This window comes from Accipiter gentilis, chromosome Z, assembly GCF_929443795.1.
Source record: "Accipiter gentilis chromosome Z, bAccGen1.1, whole genome shotgun sequence".
In the NCBI taxonomy this organism is placed as follows: Eukaryota; Metazoa; Chordata; class Aves; order Accipitriformes; family Accipitridae; genus Astur; species Astur gentilis.
Window position 1 is genome coordinate 82,984,589 of NC_064919.1, and position 19,120 is coordinate 83,003,708.

The 19,120-nt window shown below is 35.4% G+C and overlaps 1 protein-coding gene across 3 annotated transcripts in view; it reads left to right on the forward strand.

The window, feature by feature from the left end:
* The window catches only part of PIK3C3 (phosphatidylinositol 3-kinase catalytic subunit type 3), an 81,616-nt gene that overhangs the window by 35,359 nt on the left and 27,137 nt on the right, over positions 1–19,120 (forward strand). For all 3 annotated transcript variants that reach the window (XM_049795168.1, XM_049795169.1, XM_049795170.1), the window contains 5 exons: positions 41–110; positions 785–849; positions 3,612–3,696; positions 4,799–4,873; positions 16,492–16,660. In XM_049795168.1, the coding sequence (XP_049651125.1) occupies positions 41–110; positions 785–849; positions 3,612–3,696; positions 4,799–4,873; positions 16,492–16,660 (464 nt within the window). The remainder of the gene's footprint in view (positions 1–40; positions 111–784; positions 850–3,611; positions 3,697–4,798; positions 4,874–16,491; positions 16,661–19,120) is intronic.

Genomic DNA, 19,120 nt, shown 5'->3' on the forward strand with positions numbered 1-19,120 from the left:
GTTGCATTCATCTTTGCTTTTGTGTGTTGTTTTTTTCCAGCTGTTAAGAAAAGAGAATCTGGATTTGAAACTGACACCCTATAAAGTGCTGGCAACTAGTACAAAACATGGTATGAATACTTTTATTTCCTAAATAATACGGTATTGGGAGGAGTCTTCTCCCTCGTTCATAGACTGTGTTGTGACACAGTATTTTCATGAGATGTTTTGCTTAGTACAGTATTCTAAAAAGGAGCTCAAATGTGTTAGAAAATCTTGTTGCAATAGAAGTCATGGAAGTAAACAACCTGAGTGACCACGGTATTCCATAAGTGACTCAAGTATCTTCATAAAAGAAGCCTGGTCTGGATTTTGGAGTATGTGATAATCAGTAGTCTTATCTTTGCTGCTAGCTTGCTGTGTGATCTTGGACAAGTAACTTTTACCTCTCCTATTTATAGATCTTTGCATGAGATGGAGGAAAAAAATGAGACAAAACAAAATCAAACTTGACTATGTTTTTAGAAACATTCTGGCTAAATATTTAGAAAGCCATTGATTTACTTTCTCTTCCCATGAAAACTTGGAAGAACAGACCTTCTGCAAGCAAACTTGGCATTAATGACAAGTTGTTTTAAAACCACTGAAGGTGTAGAAAATTGGAACAAAATGGGTTTTTTGCTGATGAGAAGCAGCTGAATGAAAGTGTGTATTAGTGTTGTCCTTTAATAACCATGCATTATAGAGTAGCCTGAAAGTTCTATGCATTGGAGATTTTTCTTTTTTTGACTGTTTTCTGTCACAGGCTTCATGCAGTTTATTCAGTCAGTACCAGTTGCAGAAGTTCTTGCTACTGAGGAAAGTATACAGGTATGTGATGGGGGATTTTTAAGTCGTCTCCTGATCAAACAGTATAAATTGCACACTTAGATCTCATACAAAAGTCTTTAGTCTCCCACTGATTTTTGTATCTGTTAGAAGAAAAATTATAGCTTGAAAGATAAGTATATTTACAGCAGATGTTTTACTTTAAAAAAAAATAATACTTAAATCACCACATGAGTATCTCATGTCCTAAAAGTAATACCATTTAAGTGATTAAAGTGTAATTTAGTTGTGATACTGAAATTCTGGCTTTGCTGTAATGATGAATGGTAGGTGCATGACACTTTTCTTTACTGTTTTGTTGTTAAGTGTTTCTGTTGTTCATGTGATAGTTTTGGCTTGATACTTGGTCAAAGTATGTTTAATTTTTATTTTTTTTTGATGGAACAACTAAATAGTTTTTTCATATAATTTTTGAAGTCTGTTTCCCTGTCATAGTGGCTGTATAGAAACTGTGTGATTTTTTTCTTTTTTTTTCTTTTTAGCAATCTTTCTGTAACTGTCATGAAATTGAGTAGGGACACATAATTGAGTAGTGGCACACAAAATTCATGCTAGTTTCAAGCACAGTACACAAGCTAGGTAGCCGAGTTCAGCTGGTTGAGATAAATATAGTTAGATAAAAATATACCAAATTGCCATGTGAGAGATATAGCTAATAAGTTTTTTTTAATGAAAACACAGCATGTTTATGTTGGATTCAATTTGTCACAGTACCTTTTTTCCCTTTTTTCCAGTTGATAATTAAGTTTGTATGTGGTCATGGCTCAGTAACTGGGAACCAAAGTAAACAGCTCCCAGCTACTATAAACTACATATATTAAAAATGCGGAGGTTAAAAAATGCTTGTCACTTGCCATTATTGTTTGCTTAATAAATGATAGGCATTTGATATGCTTATTTGTAAAAAATGCTTATCATTAGTCAGACAATGACCGGCATCAAGTTGCTTAAGTTTCTTGAACTTTTTATTCTGTAAAGATGGTGATAAGCTGCATCTACACATTCAATACTCATACAGTTTAGAAAGTGTTTTCTTGGCAATCCTTTGTAATCTTGGAAACATAGTACTCATATTCTAGTTCATTGGATGTTTTTATAAAATAATATATTTAGAAATGCTTGTGAAATTGTAATTTTGCAATTACTCATAACATCATATTCCAATCTGAAATGGGTGCCCCACTGTTTTAGTTGCTGTGCAGACACAAGGAGCAATTCTTCCTGTGAAGAATTGCTAATCTAAATAGACAAGATGCCAAAAGAATGTGATCTGCAATTACTTCACAGATCAATGACAAAATACATTATAGAGCTCAGATTTCCCGTGCCCAAAGCATGATAAAATAGCTGGGCATTGTAGGCCAAGGAAATAAAAACTAAATGAACATTTTTAGGTATTGTGAACGTTTGGTTTATTCTTCTTGTAAATGTTCATTTTGGGTGTCGCAGCTCTTATAATAAAGATGGGTACTGTATATAGATACTAAAAAATGTTTCACTTCTGAAAAGAATTAAAGCAAGTAATCTAATATGGGCTGGTAATGCAGATCTGCAGGACAGAAAAGGTGTTTTGATGTTTGAGTGTTATTTACCTTCTATCAACAATCTTGAAATTACAGTTTATGTTTTAGAGGTATTTCTGTTCTACACTTGACAATTTAGCATTTGGATGGTCTGAAGTATGTGTGGATTTTTAGTTTGTGGTTTTTTTGGTTTTGTTTTTTAACATACAGCATGTAACATTTTGGAACACTGAAAGTAGATCTCACTATAGTACCCTGTTAAGCAGTTAAAAATTTCCTTCCACATTTCGCTTAGGGACTTCATTTAACAGAATCTTTACTCTGTCAGCTTTTTTAACATATTTCAGAAGGGCTTTTTTTTCTGCAAGCAAAGATAATTAAAGCTTTCTCCAGGCCTTAAATCTCTGATACACATTACAACAGGAGCACTTTTCAAGCAAAACTTTCTTAAATTGCCTGCAGGTACCTTCCTTCAGTACCATCTCCTCTTTTTTTAAGATTCCCTTCATTTTTTCATTATGATTTTAGTCACTTGTATGTCATCTAGTTGCCTACAAAGCTCCTCTTCCAGTGCTTGCTTAGGTTTGTGTTTGCTTACTGGAAGAAACATGTGCTTAGGCTTGGATTTAATTTAGTTACCTTTCATCTCAAGGAAATAAAACAGTGTTCTTCTGAGTGGTGGGAAGGACTGTTTTGGCCCTGTTCCCATTTCACAGGAAATGTGAAGTTTCCATTTGATGACTTAAATTTTCCTTTTAAATTCAGTAGTGGTTTGTTGTATTGAGGAATATGGAGACGTATAGCAATGATAAACTTTGTAAGAGAGCGTGTTCCAAATGTAGTTACTAATCTGGACTGTTAGTCCTGTTTTAGTTTTTGTTGATCTGGCCAAAACAGTTTCCTGTGGAAGTATTTGCACTCATAGTTATTAATCAGTAACTTTTCAATGCATTGTTAACTTTCTGAAGCTGTTAGTAAAGAAAACTGCTTTTCAGTTCGAACTTGAGATCTGTTTCTCTTGAGTATAGGAATGTGATGATTAAGACAAAGCGATACGAAATTAGATCTTACTAGTTTTTTGAGGAGTGGTTGTTAGTTTACTACAGATTGTAGTGATGGCCATTTGTGGTCTTGATGTAAATCTCTTTTTTTCTACCAGTTATAAAGATCCTGTTTCAGATCATGTGGAATAACTAAATATGTTGATGACTTCCCCTCCAGAACTTCTTCAGAAAACATGCACCTAGTGAGACTGGCCCTCATGGAATAAGTGCAGAGGTGATGGACACGTATGTTAAGAGCTGTGGTAAGTTACAGTCTTACAGTTGGTAACTTCATATCTGAAGTATAAAGGACAGGGTAGATGAGGTATTAAGCCATTTCACGTCAGATGACTGCAGATAGGGCACTAAGCATGTACTTGCTGTCAGAATCCCTGTGAAAAGAACGGTTTTGAGCCTGGCATGTCATACGCAATTCCTCTCCTTAGCCCTCTTCTTGTTCTATTTAAAGGAGACTAGAAGTTAAATATTCTTTGTTTTCTAGCAATAATCTTGCCTCTGACCCTTCCACTTCATGAGTTGGGGCCTTTATAATTCAGGGAGGTATAAAGCATTTATATAATAAGAAATCATCTGTATTTGAGGTGAAAAATTTTTATTTGTTTTTAAAACTTCAGATTTTATGGGGGCTGAGGCTACATTCAACTTCTTGTTCCATTTGGATGACAAGAAAAAGTGTTAGTGTTGTTCTTGTTCAGTAAACTGGTGGGAATGTTAACATATCACATTTGCTGTCCATTAAATGAAAAGCAACTTCATTCTACAAAAAAAAAAAAAGGAATTCATTTGTTGCTCCACAGTATCTTCTCCTTTCCCCTTTGCTTTCTGATGGCACAGTCTTTAGAGCTGCTTCAAACTGTTCTTGTTAGTGGGTGAAAGTAACAATTAAGCAGTTCACTACTTACCACTGTCTGGCTTACTGCTTAGCTTGTGAATACTGCTGACATATACATTCTGATTCATATCAATGTCTAATGTTTGTTACAGTCTTCAGTTCAAAATGAGTACATTCATTTTGCTCAGAGCACTTCATCTTCCTTTGAAGTATCTTGATCCCAATATTGAATGAATTTAGGCTTTTAGTGTTAAGTGCATGATTGTGTAGTAAGAAATTAAAATCTAGGCAGTACCGAATAAACTTCAGCGTTTCTAATCTGTTACTTCAAATGTTCTTCACACTGCTGACAATCTTGATTATTCTTCACCAGCATCACCCCTGCCCCAGTCTCTATGGTATATTTATTACTAATGAACAAGAACTGAGATAATGTCATACACTGTTGTTAATTGTGTGGAACTTGTTGCTCTCCAGGAAAGATATTGATATTTACAATTTACTTGTTACAGCTGGTTATTGTGTAATTACTTACATCCTTGGAGTTGGAGATAGACATCTGGATAATCTTTTGCTAACAAAAACAGGTAATTCTTTTTAGCAGTATAATTTTATAACAGCAGTTGTTTAATTTCTAATGTGTTGGTACTGTTGTGTTCCATTTTCCTTGAGTATAACCCACTGAGTATTGTAGATTAGAATATATATTTTTAAATGTCAAGTTATATTGTCTCATCTAAGGTAATATTTAGTTCAGTGAATCAAAGTTTAGGTTTAAATTATTAGTAGTGTGAAACGGCAGCTGAAGAATAAGAAAACAAGTAGATTAATTGCTTTCTAAATACATTAGTAGGCAAGATATGAAAAAATGTGTATCTGATATGTGGTTTTGATATCAGTTTAAGAGCCATTTATACATCTGTAGGTTATAGAAGTCTAACTTAACCCCAACACAGACATGTTTACAAACACTGGAGTTCTTGTATAGTTTTCAGTTGGCTTATTTTATGGTCCTGTGTTCTACCATCATTTTTGATACTGTAAGCTGGACCTGTAAGTTGTTTTTTCTTAAACACAAGAATTTTCTTGAGCGATGCTACCTTTTTTGAAAGTAGTATGGACATAGTATATGGTAAAATTTGACTGCCTTTACGTAAGACCAAGAAACATTTCACCATTATCTTAAACTTGGCTAAAATCATAATTATATTTTATATTATATATGTTTTTCTCAGAACTCTTGGTATGAAGCTGGAAAAAAGTATGCATTAAAAAATACATGTAAAGTCACTCTAATCCAAAGTATCCTAATTGTTCTTTATCAAACCATTCAATTTTTCATTAAATTGTTACATTCCTGTTTAGTAGCTTTTTTAACATGCTATCAGAAAGCAAATTCAAGATTTACTAGTGGGATTCTAGTTGTATTTTAATAGTTGTCAAATAATTCTGCTTTTTTATGTATGCTATTCCAAGTACAGTAGACGTTTAGACAAGTATTATCAGTAGTCATAGGGAATTAGGTATAATCTTAATGACTTTACTGAGATGTCCATGTGAATTCTTGTCTCAGATTTGACTTTCTTTTAAACAAAGTGGTTCTGTGAACTTTCCAGATCTGTATTATTTTCTGAGAAATTGACATGATAAGTCCCAGAAGTGGGAATGTAATGTGAGACCTGTCAGAGCAGGATTCACTTCAGCATTTTCTGTTCCCTGTGAATCTTGTGTTCCTGATGAAACCAAACCACTGCAACAAAAATCCAGTAGTTGAGCTGGCTGGACCATTCAGCTCTAGTTGAGGTTATATATGTTTTTTTAAGCCTTCTCTAAAAACAAAGAAGGAAATAGACTCTTTAGTGTCCTGTTCATTACAAATTCACAGCTGGGTGAGAGAAGGTAGTAGAAGTTACTGTTTAATCAAGTCCATCCTTTAGTTTGCAGCAAAAGCCATCTATCTTGAAAGTTCAAAATAGCAGATGGTCATTTTGAGTCTCCCTAACTTATTTTAAGGTTTTTTTTAATGTTATTTTTTGTTGCCATCTGTATGGATTAATAACAGACCAGGTAGAGTGAATATTCTAGTGTTTCTTAATAAATAGAAGATTTCTTTACCAGAGGAAATGAAGGATTTGAAAATTAAGCTACTTCAACTATTACAGTCAGTGCCTTGGGGTGGAGGGAAATTCAAGTGTTTTTGTTGAAAATGAGTTCATGTGTAGCTGCATGAATGTCACAAAGTTTTAACAAAACCATTTCTTGTAGTGGAAAATAATTTTGGAGTTGTTTTTTTGTTTGTTGGGTTTTGGGTTTGGTTTTTTTTGCTTGCTTGCTTACTTTAGAACTACAGCTTCTGATGCCTTGAATACCTTCATTACATAGTGATTAAGAGTTAGGAGATGTGGTTAAGTGTTTATTATGAAGTGAAATGTTACTGCATGAGAAACATGTAAATAAAAAATGGTATTTGGGGAAAAGAGACACATCCCCGTGGAAGGCTTGTTAGCTTACAGATAAAGCTGAAATATATATTGCTTTGAATCGGCATACTCTGTATGAAAGAGTAGAAAATTAACCATTGGACCTTGATTAGGTTAAAAGGTCTTGCTCTAAGCACATGGGGGAACAACTAAAACAAGTGTAGTTTTCCTTATCTGCTTGGAGATGTATAAATGGGCATTTAAAAATCTGTCTTGAGAGGTCTCTATCATTGTCTAAGGTGACAGGTGTAAATCTTTTCATCGCAGGCACTGCTTGCATGCTCAGAGTAGCAATATTTTAGTATTTTGTTTTGGGGTAAAGTGCATCTTACCTGTCGATGTTAAAAAGTAACAGCAGAAATGGCTGTTCGGCTTAGTGGAAGAATTTAAGCAGTACAGCAGAGGGCAGTGCACATCCACGGTACGTTCTGAGTCTGAAATTGTTTTCATCTGCTACCTGTGCTCTGTTACATACAGAGAGAGGTTTTTTGAGCTAACAAGAGAAATTCTTATGTTCCAAATACAACAAAGGCTTGCTACAAAGGCTTGTTTTTTGCTACTGAGTATCCCTTAGACTTAAGTTGGAAAAAGCTAACTTCATTCTTCTCTTGGAGAATGGAAGCTGTAAGTACCTTTCTTCAAAACTGCGTGACTATATACGCATCCTTCTTGATGATATTTATTTAATCAATTGAAGCTTTCCAGTAGGGTAAAGAATGCTGAGAACCAGCTGTGGGTTCACATACTTTCCTTGGATTTATATGGCAATGTACATCATTCCCTTTTTTGACTCTATCTTTTAGTTTGGTGGATGTAGCCACATCTGTGTTGGACTCCTTCCAATAGAACTGTTGCATCATCATCTAACATACGGATGTCTATGCTTATAAAGAATTCAGTATAATTTAGATATTAAGTAGTAGATACCAAAGTTCATAAAAACAAATTGTTTCCTACTTAATGTTAGAAATGTTTTGGGTTGGGTTTTTTTGCACTATAGGATGAGAGTGTCTGTTATCTGGGTGAAATAACTTCTGCTGTCTTTCATGACTGTTTCATGCTTATGCTAGAAATAGGGTGACACTTTTTTTTTAAGTAGTCATAAATAAGATATCTAGATTTTCAGATTTTTAAATGCTGTACCATTCTTCAAGGGCAGGTATAGAAATTTGTTTGGAAAGAGATATAGGGAATCTTCAGTCAAAACATCCTCATCTATAAGTAATGTTAAAAATTACAGGAATACTTCAATCAGTTTCACAAATGTGCCTTAGCTTATAACCTGAAGGTCACATTATATAATCTATTACATAACAGCAATATTTCTTTTCTGAGAACCTTCAACTTCCTACTTATCCCAGAGATGAAATATGTTACCAATTTCTGTATGTCTTAATTTTTTGTTTCCAAATCTATAACAGCAGATATTACTGTGACTTGTAAATAGCAAGGCACTATTTTGCAGCTGAATACCCAGCTTTAAGTAACATCAGTGCCATATTGTAGGATTACAGACTGATTTATATTTTAATGCTAGCATCTGACTTACCAGCTAATGTGCTCTCTGTTCCCTTGGAAGGAAGAGATGGGTGGTTGTGAAGCTGGGTTGAGATATGAGATGTAGCATGTTCAATTAACTTCCACGTAATATGCATTACACTAGTATGTTTCAATTACGTTATGCCTTCCCTTGAGAACACTTTCCTCTGCATTTGTTCCACTCTGGTTTTGATTGCAGAGTTGGGATCTAGCTACTGATATAACATCCAGATATGGATGTCTTCATGTTTGCTAAGCCTTTTAAAGTCTTAGGACAGTCAGTACAGCCATTGTTAGAGCTTAGATGGTTTCAGCTATGATAGACCAGTGAAGTCTCCTGTCCCATTTGGGATATTGTAGGGACTTCAACTTGCTTTAGACAAACAAAGGTTTCATAAAGGTCCTGTCATATTTGTAGGCTATGTGTAGATGTTTTAGGATATCCTGAGACATTTAAGTGGCATTCTTGAGTAGCACTGCATGTGTGTGTCTGACCAACTAACTCTCATCCTAGTGACTGGTCAGCTTAATCTTTCAATAACCTTTAGGGACCTACATGTAAATTCAAGTTCCCATTATAGGTTCCCTAAATATAGGTGCTTTGATCTGAACTCTATGGCAGAAATTGCTCTGTAGCAGTAGAGCATGTTGCTACATGGATAAAATTAGGTTATTAATATCTGAGGGCATGTCAAAGTCTGAGGGCTCATAACTTGAAAACCACGTTTGCTTTTAGCATCATGTGTAGATAGGTGAAAGAACAGGACTGTCTTCTCATTTAATGCTTAGAGGTAGAGCTGTGGTCTCTCTTCTGTGTGAAGTGCACCAACTGACATCTGATTTATTCTTCAGTCTCAGTTAGAAAGGGTTGCCAGGTAAGATGGCAAAGATCTGAACAGTTCCATATGTGAGGTGACACCATGTGTTTGTGCTTCTAGTGCTTTTCAGTTAAAACCATCTATCCCAAAGTAGGTTTGAAGATGACAAAAATGGAAAAACTATAGGATTCACACCTTCCTTCTATATCAGTCTTAGATAAGTACATTAATAAATACATTCATTAATGTTGCAAACTACTACAGTATGTGAAATACAGTGGAATTTTTAAATATGTTTTTAATGTTACTGGTATTGATAGAGGAACATGCTTTTTGTTATTAAAAAAAAAAAAAAAGACAAAACTAACACATACTGTAATCCTTTAGATTTCTCTCTGCAACTCCTGTTTGTGATGCCTACCAAAAAGAATATAAACTTCTAGCTATTGATCTGCTAAAAAAATTTCTTGTAGGTATCTTGAAAAGTACTTCTCATTTAATAATTCATATCTGACATCTTTTTTTTTTCCTTACAATATGCCTGCATGGAGTGTATTTTGAGAATGGACAGCTTGATGTGTGAAGGGGAAAAATTACAATCCTTAGCACAAGCTGGGCCCTTATCCATTCTATGGATGGTGATGATGAACTTTGCCTCCAGCTGTTGCTGCATACTGAGTTTAAAAACTGTATTCTGAGCAAGTCCTTAACAACTCATGCTACTTTCTTCCATTTTTGGTTCAGTCTTAGAAAAGTTATAACATGTAGCTGATGAAAATTTTGGCAATAAATTAGACACAGTGCTCTGTTGGTAAAGGAGAAATTTTGATGGTAACATCAGAATTTGCTGGGAAAGCCAGGAAACCACTCCTTCCATCCACTCATTTTCATCATAGGAATTTTTATCCTATTGCTTCAAATTTAAAATAGGAATTCAGTTAAAATAGTCACTAAATTGTACTTTTTCTATATGAGTCAGGTTAAAATAATAGTGGAAGTTGCAGTTTACAGAAAATACATTGAAATTCAGAGCTTGTTTGTCTCCCCCCCCCTTCTCAAAAGTGGGAACAGGTAAGTTCAAAATAATTTGTAAGGCTTTCTTACCTGTTAAAGACAATTGCCACCAGACTTCCTTTATTTTAGTAATTGCATCCAATTTGCTTTGCCATCTGCATTTTAAGGATTTCAGAGTTCTGTGCAGGTTTTCAGTAGTCTTTCCTAACAGTCCTCTGGTGAAATAAAACAGTTTCTTTGCTGCTATATGGGAACTTTCTCCTGTACTAAAATCTAGGCATTAACAGTAAAAGTGGTGGACAAATCAGTCTCTCTGGCTGCAGTCAGATGTTATTGGCTATTGCAAGCATAAGATACCAATTTTTAGTCTCCACAAGCCCATGTTTCACTTAATCAAAGATCACTTCACTCTTAAGGCTGAAAGGAACTTAGGTGGTCTTTCAAATCCCTCATGTCCTGCCTGCTAGTCAGGGAAACTTTCCACGTTTGATGGCATTTCCTTGAATTCTCCAAGGGCCTGTCCTCTTTATTCCATATGTTTAGAAAAACAGGTATTCAGTAGGAAAATGTAGTCAACCTCATAAAATGGAAAAAAAAAAAAAAAAAAAAAAAAGCTTAAAAGCAGACAACAGTATCAGCTTTTAGGTTTTGGAGTAAATAATTTTGTGTGTTTATGCTGCATTATTGCCTATTCTTGGAAACATCTCATTCTCTTCCAGTGTCGCAGATGGAGTGACGCACTTCAGTCGTAAGAGAGAAGCAAGATGTTTGTTGATACAAACCAGCAATTTAACAAAGCTTGATAGTAAAGGTGACAGTGGTTTAATAAGATTTGATGGCAAGGTACACTTGAGTGTTTACTGTATAGAGGACAGGGTCAGACACAACTGTGAGGGAGACCCTTTTGTTGAGTCACAAGGTTCAGAATGGATCCCCTCGTGTTCTAAAGTCCTTCTCAGAGAGGAGTCTAGGGGCAGCTGGATCCAATCCTAGTCCCAGACTTGGTCAGCAGTTTATGTCTGAAGGAACATATATGTGCAATCAATCCTTTATATCACTTAGCTGAGATTTCAAAGATCAGCATGCTATGAATCACTTGCTGAGAATCTGTTGCAGCAAGGAATCTCTCAACCTCGAGGAGTAACCTTGAGAGGCATCTGTACTCAGTGGGAGATCCTGGTGTGCAGCCCGCTGCCATGCAGGAGAGCTCAACGGGCCCTGGGCTGTCCTTTATTTATGGAGTAAGTTAATTGACTCATAGCCATATTTGTATACCGACTACAGATGTTAGCTTTTCCCAAATTTGGCTTGATTTGGACATTGACCAACACTGTGGTTAGGTGGGCACACTGTTCAAATTAGCCCTTGGCTATCATGTTGTTACCCGTCTCCCCCAAACTTTGACCTGGATGCAGCAATCACGACCAGACGCATCCATTACAGCTGCCACTGGTGGTTATTACTTGAGCAGGGTTACTGGAAACACAGGTCAGGTTGCAGGGGTAGGGGGCATGGGGAGCACACTGCCACAGTCAGTAAATGCCTTATGTCTTGCTCTTTCTATAGTAAAATAGCTTAAATGGGCAGTGGAGAGTGATTATTAGGGCACTGTTTTTTAAGGTGAGAAGCGCTATTCAAAGTCTTTCCAGCAGGGATTTTTCTTGCTTCCTGAAAGAATGCTAATACCATCTTTTAGACTTTGAGGAGTGAGCCACTTTCAACATCAGAAATGTTTGTCCAAAGCTGTGTATCTTGAACTATACGTAGGAGCCTACATATAGTCCTGCTCCTAGCCTCAAAACAGAGTAGAAGATTCATACATACTTGTCTGTGGTCTTGAGGTGTTTCCTGAATTGTTATGTTTTGTTTTCTCAGATACCTAAAATCCACTATTTTTATAAGGAACTCAGATTTCTAGATAGATGTCCAAAGGTTTCAGTGTCTAAATATTAGAAAACCAAGGCCTTTATGTCTAGCCCTACAATAATGTAAGAGGCTCAGAGGATTAAAGGTGTTTCACCTATTGTCTTAAGTAACTTTTCTTTTAGTATAAAACATGACTCAAGAAAAACCTCACCCATATGATTTAGCAGTTATTCAGGAACAGTAATAAACCAAAACTAGAAGTCCAGGTTTGTCTTTTAATTATTAGACATGCTTATAAATTAGAGCCCTTTAAATTAAGATCTAATAAATCTGAAGAAGATGGATTAGAAGCTGAGGTAAAAACATGATGGTTTAAGACATCAAAGTGTATATGTTATGGCACTGACACTGTATATTGAAGGAAGGAAACGTAATTGTTTTATAAAACACGGAAGTTCAAAGCCTTTAGAAAAAGTAGTGTTACACGAAGTTCACAAGCAGTCTAATTTATTGGGAGGATAGATGATAACTGTATATAAGTACCATGCTATGGGTATGAATTTTAACTCGTAGTGAGGGTGATGGAGCACGGGCACAGGTTACCCAGAGAAATCATGCAGTCTCCATGCTTGGAGATACTCATAAACTGTCTGGACATGGTCGTAGGCAAGGCAGCTGGCTCTAGGTGGCCCTACTCGACCAGGGGCTTGGACCAGATGTCTTCCAGAGGTCCCTTCCAACCTCAGCCTTTCTGTGATTCTGTGAAATAAAGGTTTAAAAGAGTCATCTTCTAAATTTGGTTGAGAAGATAAGTTACCAACCAAATTACATAACTTTCAGGAACTTTCAAATACAAACTGCACAAATTGTGTGATACTCCAGAACTAAAAAAGTCATTCAACACCTGCCCAAATAAGATGTTGATTCTCCTGTTGACTGTTTTTCAGCTGTGATTACTAGACAAGGTTATTTTTTTAATTATTGTCATACCTGAGGCTGGCAAATTTCCAATGAGTAGTGTTTTGAGGAGCTGTGCTCTTGAAGAAGAAAATGCATTTAAGCTGACAAAAAAAAATTATGAGCTGGTACTGGCATTTTTCGCCTCCATCCTTACAGGTGTGTATCAGGAGTGATGGCTATGTTAGGAGACAATATGCTACTCGCAGTGAAAGTCAATTCCTACAGAATAAAAATTCTTACTAAATATATTTTCTGTCCTCTTAAAATTACATCTTCAGTACAGTGATTTCCAGAACAAAGTGATATTTTTTTGTTTGAAGTTCATATACTCTACAACAGTTGCTTTATATAGAGCTGGAGTGTTAGGTTCCTATTTTTATCCTGCTCTCTCTGGTACTTTTTAGTATTTTCTGGCACTACGCCTTGTCAAATAGGTACTAGAAACTTTCTCCAGTCTTGTTCTTGTAACAGAGCTTATACTGAGTGGTAGTCTAATCATCACATTCATTAATGTCTGAAAGTGGGATCTTCAGTGCTATAACCTGACTTTTACTTGGGATGATCACTTGAGATACTTGGAACATTTTATCTTAGTATTAAAAGGTTTCATATCATCTGTTGTTAAACTTGATAAATTTATTATTTATTAACATGTATAATTTTCAGTATTAAATATACAACCAATTTAATTTGTTTAAAGCAGGCTTGTTCTTTGCATGTTATAGTTGTAGTTAAGTCCTTGGGGAGAACATAAGTCAGGCTTCTTTGTAGAAGGCTCTAAAACCGCAGAGCCTCCCTCGAGCTGGCTGGTCAGTCTTCACTGGTAGCGGCTTCAGGCAAGCACCAAGGGGAGCCTACTGTCTGTATTCTGTATTATGGTATGCTGGTTCTTGGATTTTGGAGGAACTGCACAAATGAAAATTAGTTAAGTCTGTGTTTAGTACATGGATTTGAAAAATAGTAAATATATTTAATGTATTTAAATGAAAGCTTTTGACATACTTTAAGTCGGCCTAAAAATCTGCTGGATTTTGAAGTACAGCTAGGGAAGCTAGAATGTTAATGCAGGATGGCCTCATCTTATATTTTTTGATATTTCATTCCTGAAAGTGCATAAGTACTTGCTATCTAATTAATTTATATGAACATATATCAGTCAGCTATTAAAATGGTTTTGAATGCTTTAGATGCATCTTTGTTACCAATTTAAATTAATAATTGTTGCCTCTTATTCCCTATCTCCAGAGCGAACTAAAAAAAAGATTTAATTACTGCCACAAGAGTTACTGTTTTATTCAAAATGTTGTCTCTTGACTCTTGAAGGTGACAGGTTTGAATAAGTGAACAGAACACAGACCCCCCTCCCCCCCCAACTTTTTAATTAAACATGTTTTGTAACTTAATGGTGGAAGGGGGTGTATATATCAAAATGCTTACTTCAAAAAGTTAGTGTACAAAAATGAGCTCTAAAAGTAAGTCTTGTAGCAGCTTGAAAAAAACTATTGAAGGAAGGGAGGGTTTTTGTAGCACAATTAGGTATGCAAAATGTAATGGTTGTGGCATTTATCAACTAGCAAATACTTTGCCTGCTTATTAAGCTTCTTTGTGATCTCCCTTAGAAAATTGACTGACTGTGATGGAATTTGTTTCTTGGGCAGAAGAAGAGTGCTTATGACAGATCTCAAGCAGCATTTTCTGATGATAAAACATTATTATTCAATGAAATGGCCAAAGAGGGGTGACTAATTGAAAACTACTGACTGTTCCATTTTTTTCAAGAGTGCTGACCACCTAAGCTTATGCAAATATTAAGGTGAATATGGATGCTGCAGATTAAAATAGCCCTTAGCAAAGAGATCTCTGTCCATAATGCTGTTCAGTTCTATAATTCTGAAGCAAGACTCTGTATGTTCTGTCCTATCTGTGACTGTCTAGGTGATAATCATACTAATAACTTTTTACCTTCTTGTTTAAAAGATCTTCCATCTTGTATCTGCATTTCATTCTCTTCTATAAATTAGTCAAATAAGACTTAAATTTATTAATGTCACTGAGTAGCTTTGCTTTGAACGCAGAACTTAATTTACCGAATGACTCAAACACCCATCACCTTTTTGTACTTCGTAATTTATTTCCTGATTACTTATTACTGCAGAGTTCAAGAAGATGGTTTCTGTCTGTCCTAAGGAAATAACTTAACAGATTTCACTTATGTTTTTTCTTTTAAATTTTTTATATAAATGTTTCTTGTCATAACTGCATTCTTACCATCTTTTTGTAACACAGCTCTGTTTTGGCCCAAGTCATTATTTAAAATATATATATTTTAAACTGAAAATTTATTTTAAGAATACTTTAAAAATATTTCTTCTTTTTTGCTTTATATGGTCAATGTTTTCCACTTAAGTGAGTCAAGAATGTTCCTAGAAAGTGGCTTCTGAAGAATTATGGATTGTACGATTTTGATTTCTGTTGACAACAGTTTTGTTTTGTGTATTTATATAATATTTAATCTTCAGATTATCTAAATGTTTTGGTAGGTTTTTTGAAGATGCTGGTGTTGCAGTTGTTCATTTTGCCACCTATTGCATCTCGTGTATGGTTCAGTACTATTGAAAGAGAATACAGTGAATATTCCCTAACAAAAGTCTGAGCAATATTGTAAACATCGTGGCTGCACGCAAGGTCTTGATGGGAAGGGAAGTTGCCTTATGCATTTAAAACAAGAGATGTATATAAGTTTTTGTGAAGTTAATGCTGCAGAAACATTTTAAATGTAGTCAGTTGATCTGACAAGGGAAAGGTAGTGATCAAGTGATGTAACTTGTATTTTAGTACTGAAAAAGTGTAAGACAGGCTTAGGCACATTTGAAATACAGTTTCAGATTTGGAATTGTAGTGATGTTTCTTCAATGTCTTTGAAAATGGTTGATAAATTTTAACCTTACTCAAAGAACTAAAAGAGTTTTGAAACAGCTTTGAAATCTTTGGTATTTGGTGGCTTCAGAAGGTCGTTCTTAGGATCATGAGTCTTAACTTTCCCCTTGGTAAATTTAACATACAATAAAATAATGTGTTTCATGCCACAGCAACCAAATGAGATACTAAAAGCAGTGCGATGGGTGTATTAATATTTTAATTTGTTAACATTCTAAAGAAGGCACAAAGAATTATGGTATCTATTATATAACTGTGCATTAAATATCTACTGACCAGTTTCAACACTGATTCAGTCTTTGTGAATATACTCCATGTGTTTAAAAAAAAAAAAAGGCAGAAAAACTTATCTTGTTAGTTAGTACTCTTAATGAATTTGAAATCAGCTTTACTTTTTTTAAACCCATAATTTCAAATTGGCAGCTGAAGATATAAAATATACAGTTATAAGTTTTATAGAAAACAGTGAACTGTATTTGTTGAGAGCTGCTTAGCATCTACTAGAGATTGCACTTAAAGATTTATTTTTTTCCCAAGTTTTGCATCAATATTTGATACCATGTGAAGTGTTTGCCTTTCCTGCTTCTACAGGTAAACTATTTCACATTGACTTTGGTTATATTTTGGGTCGGGACCCTAAGCCTCTACCTCCCCCAATGAAGCTGAATAAGGAGATGGTGGAAGGTATGGGAGGCACACAGAGCGAACAGTACCAGGAGTTCCGTAAGCAGTGCTACACAGCCTTTCTCCATCTCCGCAGGTAACAATACTATTTTAATGCTGAAAATTTATTAGAGCCACTGTAAAGCGGGAGACAAGAGGAGTAAATGAATCAGAGAAAATATTTACATTGAAAATTCAAAACTTTGAAGTCTGAATGCAGACACAAGAATTTTTACAAAACAAAGGAATGAAAACATCACAGCATTGGTGTAATGTGGAGCTTGAATGTAATTGTCCTTCAAGTTAAGACCTCCAATTTTGCTTGTTTAATAACCTAAATAGCTTTTTTCCATAACTCCTGTGAGGTATTAAATTATATCTTGCTTTTTGGATATGTTTTTGTCCTTAAGCAACTTTCTCTCTGATTATTGATGATCAAGTAATTGTCCTTTTAACTCTGAGTCATTGCTCATTTGCTGTTCTCCTCCTCCGGTTTAGATTAGTGGTGATCAAATTCTTTGGCTTGAAGATGGCACATAAATAACCTTAGTTGGCTTTGGGTCCTGCAGGACAAAAATTAGCTACTTGTAGTGACAGTCGAGTATGTAAGCAGTTTCTGTAGATACCCAGAACTGTGACGGCTAAAACCTCTTTAGACTGTATTTATTTATGGACCAACAGATCTCTCCTTTAAACTTGGAATCAGCTTCATTCTTTTGCAGCAACTGGATTACTTACCATCAACTTTCTGAACCAGGTAGCTCAGCTTTGTTCTGTTTGAACAGAACACAGGTAAGCACTCTTGGTCTGTCCAGTGATTTCATTTAGTACATCTTCAGTGGAGACGAAATTATTTCACTTTAATATCAAGATCACATAATGTAAACCTCCAAATATGTGGAAAAAAATTACTAATATGAAAAGCCTATGTGAAAAGTACATATAGTATGATGAGTAGGCAGTCAGTGATACGAAACAAATGTAGCATGTAGTTTTCCAATTCCTAAAAGGAGAAAGAGTAAGGAGTTGGTTTATGAACTGACGTTATTAATAGGTTACAAGCAATTCAGCTGCATGAAAAAAACAGTGGCATGTTATTAGCAAATGATATTCTGACTTCAGAGAACACTCTGAAAGGCTAATGTATATTCCATGTTCTAAATTTTGTTTAAAACTGTTTCATAATACTGTATTTCTTATTTGTGAAATACTTGAGTTGTTTTTATTGTTTAAACCTAGCTGTTTCAATGGAAAGGTTTGTTGTGTCAGTGAAGGATTATCCATTGCATTAATTTATGTAATGATTTGCTACAAAGATCATCATTAAGTGTGGAGTATAGCAGTAATTTGGGTATAAAACTAAACTGTAAATCAAGATGGTTTCATTTTTAATGTCTGGGATTGTAGTTGTAATTATAGCCTCTCCAATATTTGTTCAGTTTAATTGGAAAGTATTTTTAAATTGTTCTGGATAAATATCTTTAAGGCTTTCAACAAAGATAGATAGCATAGGATAATATTAGTATTACTATAACTATTACTTTAAGCAGCTAGAACTAAAAACTATTAAGATTACTTGCTTATTGAAAAAAGAATAATTAGAGGTGGAATGGCTTCATTCTAACAATTCTGCATGTTGACACAAACCCGTTCACAGATACTTCTGGCTAAGTAGCGGGAAATCATAACCTCTGATTGCTAAGACAAAATGCAAACTCTGCTTGTCATCTCTGTCAATTTGTGTTTTATTCTTTCTTCTTTATTTCCCTGGGGTATAGACAGTTCTCTACATCTTTAAAGTGCTACATCTCAATGTTTCAGGATTCCTGGTTCTATTGGTGTTGCAGAGTGAAAACAAATAAAAACAATTTAAAACTTATAAGTGGGAAAGAGAGTGTTGTTCATTGTTTTAGGTTGGAAATAGTTTGGCATATGATCAGTAGTGTGCATTTTTTTGTTGGTTTTGGGGTGGGGGTGGGTCGGGGGGTGAGGGAGATGTTTCCATTTTTTAACAACAGAAATCAGTCGTGTGTGTTTGTCAGCAGTGCTGTAATGAAAGAGCAGCCTCCGTGTTCTGAATGTGTTGCAGGGCAAATTGTGGCTGGCAGCAGAACTTGCATCCTTACTTGGGCTGTAGCAGCCTTTTTCATTATACACGTTGAGCCTATTTAAGATGTTCGAGTCCTGTTATGTGTCAGCATTTCCTTCCTCTGAGAATTCCCAGTTTATGCATCCTCAGCAGGATCCAGCAGAGAAGAAGCCAGCTGCAACGTTTGACAGCTTTTTCCAGAGGGACGTTCTAGATTGTGTTGTTCCTTCCCAAATAAGGGTTTCCCCCTGTGTTAGTCATGTGAGAAGATTGGTGCTCTGTTTAAGTGCTTGGGCATAGGTAAGGACAAAGGATTGGGAGGTAACTAGGGACAGAAGCTGTAGTTTGGGCTGAGATTTGCTCTGTATGGATGGGGAATCCAGCTGGGTGGACCAGAGTGTTTTTCCCCAGTCTGGTCTCAGTGGTATAGGGGACAGAGGAGGCTGTATAGATCTCAGTGAAAACAAT